Source organism: Lepidochelys olivacea, assembly GCF_965140295.1.
Source record: "Lepidochelys olivacea isolate rLepOli2 genome assembly, chromosome: 2".
NCBI lineage: Eukaryota > Metazoa > Chordata > Testudines > Cheloniidae > Lepidochelys > Lepidochelys olivacea.
Window position 1 is genome coordinate 202,068,319 of NC_140412.1, and position 13,422 is coordinate 202,081,740.

At 39.5% G+C, this 13,422-nt stretch overlaps 1 protein-coding gene across 4 annotated transcripts in view; it reads left to right on the top strand.

Annotated features, from left to right (window-relative positions):
* The window catches only part of ZNF385D (zinc finger protein 385D), a 609,568-nt gene that overhangs the window by 461,426 nt on the left and 134,720 nt on the right, over positions 1 to 13,422 (top strand). For all 4 annotated transcript variants that reach the window (XM_084619096.1, XM_084619095.1, XM_084619094.1 and 1 more), the window contains one exon: positions 13,124 to 13,234. In XM_084619096.1, the coding sequence (XP_084475222.1) occupies positions 13,124 to 13,234 (111 nt within the window). The remainder of the gene's footprint in view (positions 1 to 13,123; positions 13,235 to 13,422) is intronic.

The window sequence follows — 13,422 nt, forward strand, 5'->3', positions numbered from 1 at the left end:
CTGAGAACAATGAAAAAGCATTCAGTTTTCTTACAAGAAGACTTTTAATAGAAGTAAAGAAATCATCTCTGTAAAATCAGGATGGTAGATACCTTACAGGGTAATTAGATTCAAAACATAGAGAATCCCTCTAGGCAAAACCTTAAGTTACAAAAAAGACACACAGACAGGAATAGTCATTCTATTCAGCACAGTTCTTTTCTCAGCCATTTAAAGAAATCATAATCTAACACATACCTAGCTAGATTACTTACTAAAGTTCTAAGACTCCATTCCTGGTTTATCCCCAGCAAAAGCAGCATACAGACAGACACAGACCCTTTGTTTCTCTCCCTCCTCCCAGCTTTTGAAAGTATCTTGTCTCCTCATTGGTCATTTTGGTCAGGTGCCAGCGAGGTTACCTTTAGCTTCTTAACCCTTTACAGGTGAGAGTATTTTTCCTCTGGCCAGGAGGGATTTTAAAGGGGTTTACCCTTCCCTTTATATTTATGACAGGGAAAATAGCTTCGTGTAGCAATATTATGTTCTCTGTTATATAGTATAATGCTTGGTGTGGAATCTGTGTCCAGATTTGCAACATTCTTATAGTGTCATGGTTTGGATGTATGGGAATTAGGGCTGTAAAATGATTAAAAAAAACTAAGCATGATTAATCGCGTGGTTAAAAAAATTAATCGTGATTAATTGCGCGATTAATTGCACTGTTAAAGAATAATAGAATACCATTTATTTAAATATTTGTGGATGTTTTCTACATTTTCAAATGTATTGATTTCAATTACCACACACAATACAAAGTATGCAGTGCTCACTTTATATTATTTTGGATTACAAATATTTGCACAGTAAAAAACAAAAGAAATAGTATTTTTCAATTCACCTCATACAAGTACTGTAATACAATCTCTTTATCATGAAAGTTGAACTTACAAATGTAGAATTATGTACAAAAAATAACTACACTCAAAAATAAAACAGTGTAAAACTTTAGCGCCTACAAGTCCACTCAGTCCTACTTCTTGTTCAGGCAATCGCTCAAACAAGTTTATTTACTTTTTCAGGAGATAATGCTGCCTGCTTCTTGTTACAATAACACTTGAAAGTGACAACAGTTGTTTGCATGGCACTGTTGTAGCCAGCATTGCAAGATATTTACATGCCAGGTGTGCTAAAGATTCTTATGTCCCTTCATGCTTTAGCCACCCTTCCAGAGGACATGTGTCCATGCCGATGATAGGTTCTGCTCCATAATGATCCAAAGCAGTGTGTACCAATGCATGTTCATTTTTATCATCTGAGTCAGATGCCACCAGCAGAAGGTTGATTTTCTTTTTTGGTGGTTCAGTTCTGCAGTTTCCACATTGGACTTTTGCTCTTTTAAGACTTCTTAAAGCATGCTCCACACCTCATTCCTCTCAGATATTGAAAGAAACTTCAGATTCTTAAACCTTGGATCAAGTGCTATAGCTATCTTTAGAAATCTCACATTGGTACCTTTGTGTTTTGTTAAATTTGAATGAAAGTGTTCTTAAAATGAACAACATGTGCTGGGCCATTGCTATAACATGAGATTGCTATAACATGAAATATATGGCAGAATGTGGGTAAAACAGAGCAGGAGACATACAAGTCTCCCCCAGGGAGTTCAGTCATAAATTAATTACTGATTATTTTTTTAACAAGTGTCATCACCACGAAAACATGTCCTCTGAAATGGTGGCTGAAGCATGAAGGGGCGTTCGAATGTTTATCATGTCTGGCATGTAAATATCTTGCAATGTTGGCTACAAAAGTGCCATGCAAATGCCTGTTCTCGCTTTCAGGTGACATTGTAAATAAGAAGCGGGCAGCATTATGTCCCGTAAATGTAAACAAACTTGTTTGTCTGAGTGATTTGCTGAACATGAAGTAGGACTGAGTGGACTTGTAGTTTCTAAAGTTTTACATTGCTTTGTTTTTTGAGTGCAATTATGTAACCAAAAAAAATCTACATTTGTAAGTTGCACTTTCACAATAAAGAAATTGCACTTCAATACTTGTATGAGATTAACTGAAAAATATTATTTATCATTTTACAGTGCAAATATTTATAATAAAAATAATATAAAGTGAGCACTATACACTTTGTATTCTGTAAAAAAAACCCCAAACAAACGAGGAGTACTTGTGGCACCTTAGAGACTAACAAATTTATTTGGACATAAGCTTTTGTGGGCTAAAACCCACTTTAGTGGCACCACTAAGGTGCCACAAGTACTCCTCTGTTTTTTTTGCTGATACAGACTAACACAGCTACCACTCTGTAATTTGTATTTTGTGTTGTAATTGAAATCAATATATTTGAAAATATAGAAAAGCATCAAAATATTACATTTCAATTGGCATTCTATAGTTTAACCATGCGATTCAAAGTGCGATTAATCACGATTAATTTTTTTAGTCATGATTAATTTTTTGAGTTAATCTCATGAGTTAATTGTGATTAATTGGCAGCCCTAATAGAAATGAATTCTTAAGGGGGCCCCCTCAACTGAGTTTTCAATTTTTGCTATGCAGTTTTGTACCTGGAATTAAACTTTGGCCATAATTCATTTGTGGGCATAATTTTTTTCATTTAGAGGTATAAAAAAGTGATTTACAATGACAGTAATGCATTAATGACAGGTTTGAGAGTAGCAGCCGTGTTAGTCTGTATCCGCAAAAAGAAAAGGAGGACTTGTGGCACCTTAGAGACTAACAAATTTATTTGAGCATAAACTTTCATGATTAAGAGATTACAATGGGGCAAGGGGGCATTTGTCCCTGCATTTTTGCACTTGCCATTAATTGATGGTGCAAAATTGCACACAAAATTGGAGGCCTTTAAAAAAATCAATCCCTTAGGGTTATTTACACTATAATTATCATGCATTCTAACAGCAACTTGGCTGTGAGAAGTCACAGGAGATTATATGAAGCCATGGCATTGACTTCACTTTCAGATTCCAGTAATTCTAGCTCTAGTAAAAAGAAAAGGAGTACTTGTGGCACCTTAGAGACTAACCAATTTATTTGAGCATAAGCTTTCGTGAGCTACAGCTCACTTCATCGGATGCATTCAGTGGCAAATACAGTGGGGAGTGTTATGGATGGTGATTTGTTTTACTATGGAGTTGTGTTTACCACTAAAGGAACCTGATCTATAGCGAGTTTTTCTTGAGATCTTGTTTCTCCAGGTATTTAGTGTTATACTGTAGTTACTGGACACAACTACTACTTTTCTGGTTTGCCAGTTTTCTCTTCTACCAACTCTTCTCAGAAATTGAGCATTTCTGCAGTATTAAAATTTCTGAACAATTCAAGCTTCATGTGAAATCACGAATAATGGGAAGGAATTATATGGAACATAACATATGTAAACTCAAGTGAGAAATAGAGAGTATTCATTCTGTTGCAGAAAGGAAAAAAATTACAGCAGTTGGAGAAGGGTGGTAGCAATTATTTATAGGTGTGCTTCTAAAACTGGCACTGAAATAGCAGTAATGGGGGACAATGGACAGGTTCTGTCTTGCAGTAGCCAGTTTTAGAACACAATTAGCTCTGCAGCTAATTTGTTTGGCTTTGAGGTAAAATATGCTTTTACTTAACTTTTATCTGGTGGTTTGGGGCCTTATTTTAAGTAAACATTATTTTTAACAATCTTTGAACATGTGCATTATCTTCATATTCTGAGCTAGATCTGTTTATTTTTATTTTAGAGTGCAATGCATACAATATTGCCAAATTCAAGCATTCAGAACTTGGGTGTCAGGCCCACTGACTTAAGAATCACAATAATTAAGAAATAACGGTTGGTTCTTTTTATTGCTCTTTATTGCCCAGTCTTTACAAATAACTTTTTCAAACCTTTCTCTGCCACTGTAAGATCTAGAATCCTGTTTTAAATGAAAGCTAAGCTTTGCACATACCGGCATGGCTCCAGAAAATGAAGCTATAAGAAGGTCACCAACTATCGTGCACTAGTGATAAAATCATGAGAGTTGGCAGTACTGTAAGGCGGGCAGAAGTGAGTCACACTATAACATACTGTTACATGGAGAGGCACTGGTGACAGCATTGATCATAAGCCCTTTTTACATTGGGTGTGAACACACTCGTCCATTAACAAAACTGGCAGGATATGTTAATCACAAGCCACCCAGCTAAGACAAAAGAGGTTGTGAACCCACACAGGAGTTTCAGATTGAATGGGCAGAGGGTTTTTTCTGAGTACCATTTGGGTAAGGATGGAGGTGGGTGTAGGAAGGCAGAACACACAGAATGAGAGAACCTTAGGGCCAGAGACTGAAAGCCAAACAGAAGTCTGTAAGCATGGTGAGACCCTAGAGAGATGTCTTGGTCAAGGGTGATGGCTGAACCAAGCGTGGACCTGTAAGCTAAGAAACTGCTGTTTTGATTTTGGTCCCTCCTGCTTTTGGAGAAGCAGGACTTTGTAACTGCCTTGTAATAAACAAGACTCCATCAAAGGAAACACCAGACTCCATGGTTAATTTCTGCTCCCACTGACAATACCGTGAACTTTGACTAGCTGCTTGGGTCAAAAATGGATACCAATACAATAGGCATGGGTGAATAGGTTGATATTTAGATTTGTTTGATATTAATATTCATGAGCCTTAGCATTTGGGAAATCCCTGAATATGAATATTCACCTACTTATCCCCTTTCTGTGCCTTTCTTTTACTCTGGGATGCTGCTGATGGGATCTTCTTTCATCTAGATTTCTGGGACAGGGCGTTGAGCCCCTCCTCTGGAGGCTATTGAGAAGGAAGCGTGTGGTGGGGCTGGGGAAGATTTTTATTTCTTTCACTTTTCTGTAGGAAGGGGAGGTATAGATGTCAGACCTTTAATGTTGGCAGCAGTAAGAGAGCCAAACAAATGACTATCCAGAAACCAATATAAACCTGTTGAAATTTAGTAGCATTTTGCTGGCTGAATTTGGCAAATAGTCTTGCAATTCAACAAATTGCTTTTCACCCAATCCTATCGTACAGAGTCACCGACGCCTGGAAAATTGCACATACATTATTGTAAATGGCACTGGGGACAGTGATGGAAATGGCAGTGGGAATGGTGATGGACATCTTCAATTTTGGGCCAACTGGCTGCAACTTTATTATCCCATAAACAAGATGGGTTTTTTTGAGGCAACCTGCACTCCTCTGGCAACAGCTGATCAGTCTGTCACAAGCCTTACCTCTCTTCTGTCCATGTGTCTCATCTGCATTGATTTACATGGTATGAATATTGGAGAAAGTTGTTTTCTGTTTATGGCTAAACTCTTGAAACTGAGGGGGAAAACAAAACACAATTTAAAAAAAAAACCCATTTGAAACAGTGAAAATTGAAAAAGAACAAAATTCGTTGTAGGTGTAAACTTTTTTCCTCACACAGCTCTCACAAGTCGCCAGATAATTAGGACATTATTTCTGTGTTTGTGATTAAATAGATATGTCTGGCAGATTTGTTAGTTAATGGCTTCAGTAAAAAGGATCATCAACAAAAGGAAGAGCAATTAATAACTATTTTACAGAAATTATCCTTATGGCTATTACATTTTGTATCAACAGTTGCTATGTAGAAACTCCCCACCCCAGATTTCTTCCTTGTCATTAACAAGACCCCACACAGAGAGTTGGCTAGAGAGGCCCAATAGGGACAACAGCTATGGTAGCTCTAGAATAGTTGCTTAAAATCATTGAGAGGGACATTGTCAAGTGGTTAGATTCAAAATGTGGACTTTGCTTAACAATAAATGAATGGGAAAGGGAGAGTTTGGGTTAACAAAACTAAATAAGGGGCCAACGTCTGTCATCTGTACTGAACATTAACTCAGGCAGTTACCAAAGCTACCAATGTAAGTTTAACATGACTGAGTCTTGAAGAAGGAATACAGTATTTGACCAAAGAATAGAAATATATTGTAATTTAAAAACAATGAAAAAAAACCCAAAAACTTGTATCTGACTAATTAAAAACACAAACAAAAAAACATTGTACTGGTACTTGGGTATCGAAAAGGAAAAGTAACTAGGATTGGAACGTGAAATTTTCCCGCCTAGTAGCCAGAGCTAAGAGTTCCATCATGGCTTTGCCACCAGCCCTGAGCAGTACACTGTCCCAGGAGCAGACCAGATGTCACATTGTGACTCTGAAAGTCACAGTCAGCCTTCCAGGTTCCTCCATGCTTCTAGGGGGAAATAACTGGTACCGGATCTAGATCTAGTGCAGAGTACTTCCCCGACCCCAGCATGCCCACATACCTCTGATAGCATGTTTGTATGTGTGAAGAAGGAGAGAAAAAGCTCCACCCATTCTCCATCCCAGCCAGCAATGTTGGGGTTGGGACATATTCTACATATCGAGGCTGCTTTCCTCCCCATGCTGCAACCCGCAATCCAGGAAGCCAGCACAAGGGAGAGTAAGCGGGCATCTTAAAATATCGTACCCTCCAACGTAGCCTCAAAAGCAGAACCATAATCTATTCCTATGTGAATGGCAGTATCTCCCTACCTCACACCTCCAACCCCGCATCCTAAATAGAAAAAATAAAGCCAACTATAATAACATAGCACTAGTAGAACAGTAAACCAGATTTTATCAAATAATTGTTATCTTGACAAAAAGAAAAGGAGGACTAGTGGCACCTTAGAGACTAACCAATTTATCTGAGCATAAGCTTTCGTGAGCTACAGCTCACTTCATCGGATGCATTCCTTTCTGTATGAGGTTTTTCATGAAGTTGATAGATAGTGGAAATCTATCAACTTCATGAAAAAACTCATGCAGAGAGGAATGCATCCGATGAAGTGAGCTGTAGCTCACGAAAGTTCATGCTCAAATAAATTGGTTAGTCTCTAAGGTGCCACTAGTCCTCCTTTTCTTTTTGCGAATACAGACTAACACGGCTGCTACTCTGAAACCTGTTATCTTGACAGTGCCTCTTTCAAATAAAAGCACATATTACACATAAATGATATTTAAAACATGTAAAATACAATTTGCATGTATAAATAGTAGCAATCAGTGAACCTGAATAGAGTTCCATTAAGCATCTAAATTCTCATCTGCTTCTCTAAACATTGTGAGGCTATTGCTCCCCTCAAACTTGCCTACAACCCCTCCTCCCTAGTTCCCTCTGAGAGTTGAGTATCTCCATCCACCTGTGTGATCCCTACAGGCCCCACAAGCTTCTGCCTTCCAGTGTCAGTCAGTCCCCAGTTCCCATCAAGCAGCACTCAAAAATGTATATGATTCTCTCCGCCTTCCTACAACAAACTTTTAGATGCTTCTCTGATGCTTTTTAATTTTTTTTTTAAATTTGTGCATTGGCAGCAATTCCCAACTGAGATCTCTAGGAAAAAATAATAACGCCAAATATCACTCCGTCATTCTCACTCTCGCTTATGGTTGTCTGCTCTGACTTTATTAGGAGCCGGGTTTATGGAGCCATATTGCGAAAAGTAGTTCTGACTTGCTGTGTCAAAGAACAATTGGCAGAGAAAGGATTCCTGCGTTTGAACCAGCTTTCCTTAATCACCTTGGAGGTTATCCAGAGAGCTTTGCTTATAGCACTGCAAGCACAAATCATAAGGCCATGTTCTGTAGTGAGTAGGAGAAGTACAAATCTATACAAAAAGGAAGGGAAATATGCAGGCATATATTTCTTTATCAGCAGGAAAAGAAGAGTAAATCTGCAGAGAACATTTGATCCTCTATCCACACCCTTCCCCCCCCCCCCAAAATAAACAGCCACCCAACCAAAAACTTACTGCTTGCAAAAGTTATGTGCTGAAAACTTGTTAAGCCTAATGGGCGGACATTAGCTCCACCAGAAATCCAAGTCCCTTTCGAGTAAGCATCCTTACCACAGAGGTGGATAAACCCAAATCCTTGAGAAATTAGTTGTTCTAGTCTAGTGGCCATTGAAGCAGCTTTTGTACTGAACTTTAAGTGCTTATTTCCTGGATGGTTGGCTCCCTGATATCATATGAAAACTGTCGTGCTTCTGTGGCTAGTTTACAGCCTGGGTGTGTTAATGCTGAGAATCTAGGCCATCATCTGTGAAACGAGCACAAGTACTACGGCAGCTGAACCAAGTTCTGGTATCATCACCCAGCTATGTAGAGAGTCAGAGAGCCAGTGCATAATGTGGGAGAAGGAGGGGGTGAGGGGGAGGGAATGGTTGGGGAGAGAGGGACAAAGGAGGAAGAAGAAGAGAGAGAGAAGAAACTGAGGCAAAGGACAGGTAGAGAGAACAGATCAAGGTCCATCACTACAAAACATTTCATATTGGAGAAACTAACTGGAAGATCAGTAATTCCCAGCTGATGTCACAGAACTTGTGGCCATATATGAGGCATCTAAAGTTGCAGACAAACCATCTAATCCACTTGAGAATCTGAGAGTCTCAATGCAGTTTGTTTGTTAAACCACTGATTGTGATCTGTTCCTGTTGGCAGATGAAATTAATTTCTTTAATGCGCCTGTGGATTATGTATTTCAAAAATTGATACTAATGTTTATTTTGGTATTCCAGGTCCAACTTTATTTAAAATGTTATTGATTAAAGGATAGACGTTATGGAACTCAAAAAGACAAGAGATTTCAGGGAATAGTTATTTTTATTGCAGTAAGACCCAGAGCCACCAATGATGGTCAGACTATATTACGCTAGGAACAGAATAAACAAATAGATAGAAACAATCATTACTGAGGAGAGATCACAATTTAACTTTAATCAGAATAGTACAAAAAAAGGATAGACATGGAATGGAGTGATGACATAAATCATCAAAGTCTTTTTGTTTTTTAATAGATAAGTTATCCCCCAAATGCTGTTTAGCCTAGTCATTGTTAGGTTGATTTCCTGAAGGTGTCTCAACAAAAGTGAGTCTTGCGGTGGGATCTGAATTAAAGATTAGGTCAGGAAGGGCAATCCAGACATAGGAGGCAGTGTGGGAGAAAGCATGGAGATATTTGTGGGAGAACAGGTACTCAAGGATGATTTCATTGGCAGAGTCAAGGATGTGATGGCATAAGAAACATAAAGGACTATCTTTTAGAGGTTAGGAAATATGTTTCTAATTCTCAGGAAATATTCAGGCAGTGCAAATTTTTCTTTTTTGCATACTTTGAGTACTAAGGTACTGGGTTAAAAATCTCAGCCTTTCGGGGAAAAGGTATATTGGAAGAGAGAAAAGAGTGTATCTGTTCAGTTCTTGTAATCGGACCTGAGGTGATAGGGTGAGTGTGAAGAGGTTCCCATGTCTAGCTTGGGGCTAAGGTTATGTCTGCATTTGAGCTGGGAGGGGTGATTCCCAGATTGCATAGACATATCTACGCCACAGTTCCCAAAGCCTCAACACCAATGAAATGTGGTAAAATCAGCCAAAGCAGACCCTGGGCTCTAGTGATGGCAGTCAGGTGACACAAGCAGATCACTCTTCTTTTTTCCTTTCTGTACCACCCAGGAATGGACTCCTAAATTGCCAGGCTATTTGCTTTCCCTATATAGCTGCCCCTCTCCTCCTCTGTGTTCTGTACTACATTCTGGAGCATGGACTTTTAAAACACGATGTTACAGCGTGAAAAGATTGCAGCGCACACATTAGATCAAAGTGTGAGATCATCACATTGTGCCACAGCATGTTGTCATTACAGTCCTTGACATAATCAAACTAATCCTTGTTGTTGTACATTATTTGTGTTACAGTGGAAAACAGATCAGAGCTCTGTTGTGCTGGGCATGGTACAATTACATGTGATGTTTGGGTTTTGTTCAGCACAATCTAACAGGGCTAGCACAAGCTGATAGTTTCCACACAAGCTGTTTGCAGAACTGTCATAGGGTTGGTCCCCCAGGGAACATGATGGGTTTCTGAACTCACCCAGCCTTTGATCTCCGATCTCCAGGCTGCCAGCAGCATTAGTATGGTTGTGGGATACTCAGCCCTCCAACTGAGTTCATGGGAGTCTACCTTTCCATGGAAGGATTCTCTTCTTTCAGAGACCTCCAGTAGGCCATGGCTCAGTTAAGTGCCCAAAGGCGAGTGTCTCTAGTAATATTTTTAAGTAATAGTTTGTTGCTGGAGGGGCCTGCGTTTTCTCAACGTCGGCCTCAACAGGCAGTGATCTCCTGAACAGCTCTTGCCTTCAGCCAGGCCCTCTGTAGGAGCCGAGGGCTGCAAATCTGTTCTCCACTCCTCAAAGTCTGCTGCCAGCTGAGCTGGGCTTCTCCCTTTACATCTCCCACTCCCTACCCCTGACATGCCTGGCAGGTGTGGAAAGGTAGGGTTGCTTGACTCCAGAGCAGTTCATTAACTCTCACTTGGCCAATGTGGGGTTTATACACCTTGTCATGGAGCTTTACCACTTTGTGGTGTTTTTATGATCTGAACACTTTTCCGCCAGGGGCTGGCCTAAGATCAAGAGCCATTTAACATCAACTATTGAATAGCCATCACGTGATACAATGTTTCAGTGCTGAGCTGCTCCAGATTCATATTAGAAGAGATGAAAAGCTCCATCTCCCTACTATTACAATTCCCCTGAAACATTAATTACCCACAGACAAAGCACCAATCCTGCATTTATCAAATACCTCATATGTTATCTTATGAGAAGTGAACCATAGGGGCATTAGTCCAGAACAAATTTAATTTCTTTAAGATAAATATAAAAATTACACAATCTGAGTATTGGATGCATCATGGTTAGGGCTTGGATAACTCAGATGATGACTTTGTACAGCCCCGTGACAGCGTGCCTCAAAATAAAGATTACCTGTTGCTTAAATGAGTGGCTCACGAATTATTATAAAGCTATTTTAAAATTTTAAAACATATAATTATCAAATGGTTATTGTCAAAAGAGGAAGAGTCATAACAACTTTAACCTGGAGGTTTGTGGAAGTTTATTTTAGCATTGGTGCTGAAATTTCACGAACAGTTTTTGTGAGATTTTGGGCCTAAATCATGGAATCAGAGAAATGTGTGACTGGAAGGAAGTTCAATAGGTCATCTAGTTCTGTCCCGTGCACTGAGGCAGGATTAAATATTCTTTAGACCATCCCTGATAGGTGTTTGTCTAACCTGTTCTTAAAAACCTCCAACGACAGAGATTCCACAACCTCCCTAGGTAATCTGTTGCAGTGCTTTCTACTACTCTTACAACTAGGTAGATTTTCCTAATGTCTAACCTAAATCTCTCTTGGTGCAATTTAAATGATAGATTTCTTACAGGACCAGCCAATCTTGCCAGATTTTCTGCAACCTTTCCCCCGGAATGATGATTTTCATGAAAGTTTGGCCATTGCTGAAATAGAACCATAAAATAGGCTACTTATTGGATCTAACCATGGCACCAAAACCATGATCCAACTAGTTCCCCTGATCAACATGCATAGAGATTACTTTGCTCAAAGTTCTCACCACTTACATGGGAAAGAGGCATTCACCTGCCTTTATATTAGCAGCCTCTGCCTTTTTCCTGGATTATGGAGAGGGTTTGGTTTACGCATTGAGGGAGAAGATGGACTGCAGGCAGCAGAACCGGATTTACACCTTATGTGCCCCTAGGCACAGCATCTTCAGTCCCCCATGCCGCCTACAGCTGACCTTCATGTTTTCCATAAAAAAATGAAACTTTTAACCCACTTTTAACTGTTAAGTACCCTTAGAATGCCAACGCCCCTAGGCATGCACCTACTGTACCTAATTAGAAATCCATCCCTGGTAGGCAGCCCACAATGGGTGAGTATGAACCTGAGGGAGTGTGTAACACCAACAGACCCTGGTCGTCAGTGGGCAGGATCAAACCTGGGACCTCTGGAGCTCAAAGTATGAGTCGCTACTGCATGAGCTAAAAGCCATATATATGGCCTTTAGCTAAGGCTGTAGATCAGACTCATTAATCTTTCAGTGGTCTTGGTGCCACTAGATGGGACAGAGCACCACACCCAGGAGGTGTGTGGGTTACAGGTACACATTATCCCATTCTGGCCTCATGAAGATTGTCCAAGAAAGATAATAAAGCCTATTTTGCCTTTCTGGCAAAGCACCCTCCACAATGGTGATTCCTCCTTTGGGAGGGCTCAAAGAGCAGCAGTGACCAGAGAGGCTCCCTGATAGTATGACTGCATTAGACCCATGCTTCCATGGTGAGTGTGTAAGGAGGATTGTGAGGGGTTTTCGAGAGACAGTTAGTGGAAGGGGAAAAGCTAGAGTACAGCTAGTGGGGATAAGAATCGACTGGCATGGGAGGAGTGTAAGTATGGTAGCTGCTCATACAGCCATGTATTTAATGCTACACTGCACTCCACAGCCTGGAGGGGGCAGGTAGGATATCATTCCCCTCTGACCCCTGTTGAAATTCTTTGTGTAAAACCCATTTACTCAGACTTTGTGCTGGGGAGCAGGATTTGACCTAGAGAAGTGTTCTCTAAAGGAGGGATAAAATGGTTGAAAATAGGTTTATTTAAATGGCTGAGAAATAATCTTCAGATACTTGAAGGATGATTTGGAATTTACCCTGACTCTGACAGAAACTGCCTCATCTAAAAGACTAATTTCTGGAACCTAGGACAAGGTTGAAGATTTTCATAATACTTGGGAATCCTGCCATGATGCAAAGCCAGCTAAGCACCATACTGTATGGAGTTGTTTATACATCCTCATTCACATTTCACTTCATACTCCCTTTCTTTTTTTCTTTTCCCCAGGTTCGTATTTTATTTTTTTACAATCGTATTATTTTTATGCTGCTGTTTTCTTAAAGTAAAAACAGAAATTAGCATGTTGCTAAGTAAACATGTTCAATGTTAACTGACTCAGCTTTCTTCACTGCAGTGTGATAGAAATGAATAGTAGCCAAAAAATGCTTTTCAAGGTTACGAATTACATGGTCAGTAAAAAGCAGAAATAATAATAATAATAGAAAAAGACAGGGAGAAATGTACTGTCACCAAATGAATAATATTTGCCGTGGATTGGCACTGGACAGATTCTGTTTAATACCATAAGTGGCATAGGCAACCTTCCAATGGAACAGAAAAGCTTTTATTTTTCTCTTTCTCTCATTACAGATGGACCCAATTCAGAAAGCTGTTATAAATCATACATTTGGGGTTCCTCTTCCTCATCGAAGAAAGCAAATCATATCATGCAACATTTGCCAGCTGAGATTTAATTCTGATGTAAGTTGACTATTTTGTATTAGTCTAAAAAATATGTATTAGTCTATGCTGGATGTGCAATGAGAGAGTCTTTTCTGTGTGTATTAATTTACGCGTAAATGAAACATAATGATTTTAGACTGAGGATCCATAGTAGATGAGGATGTAGGGTACTGTACACAGTTGTAATTACTTGGTACTTTATACAT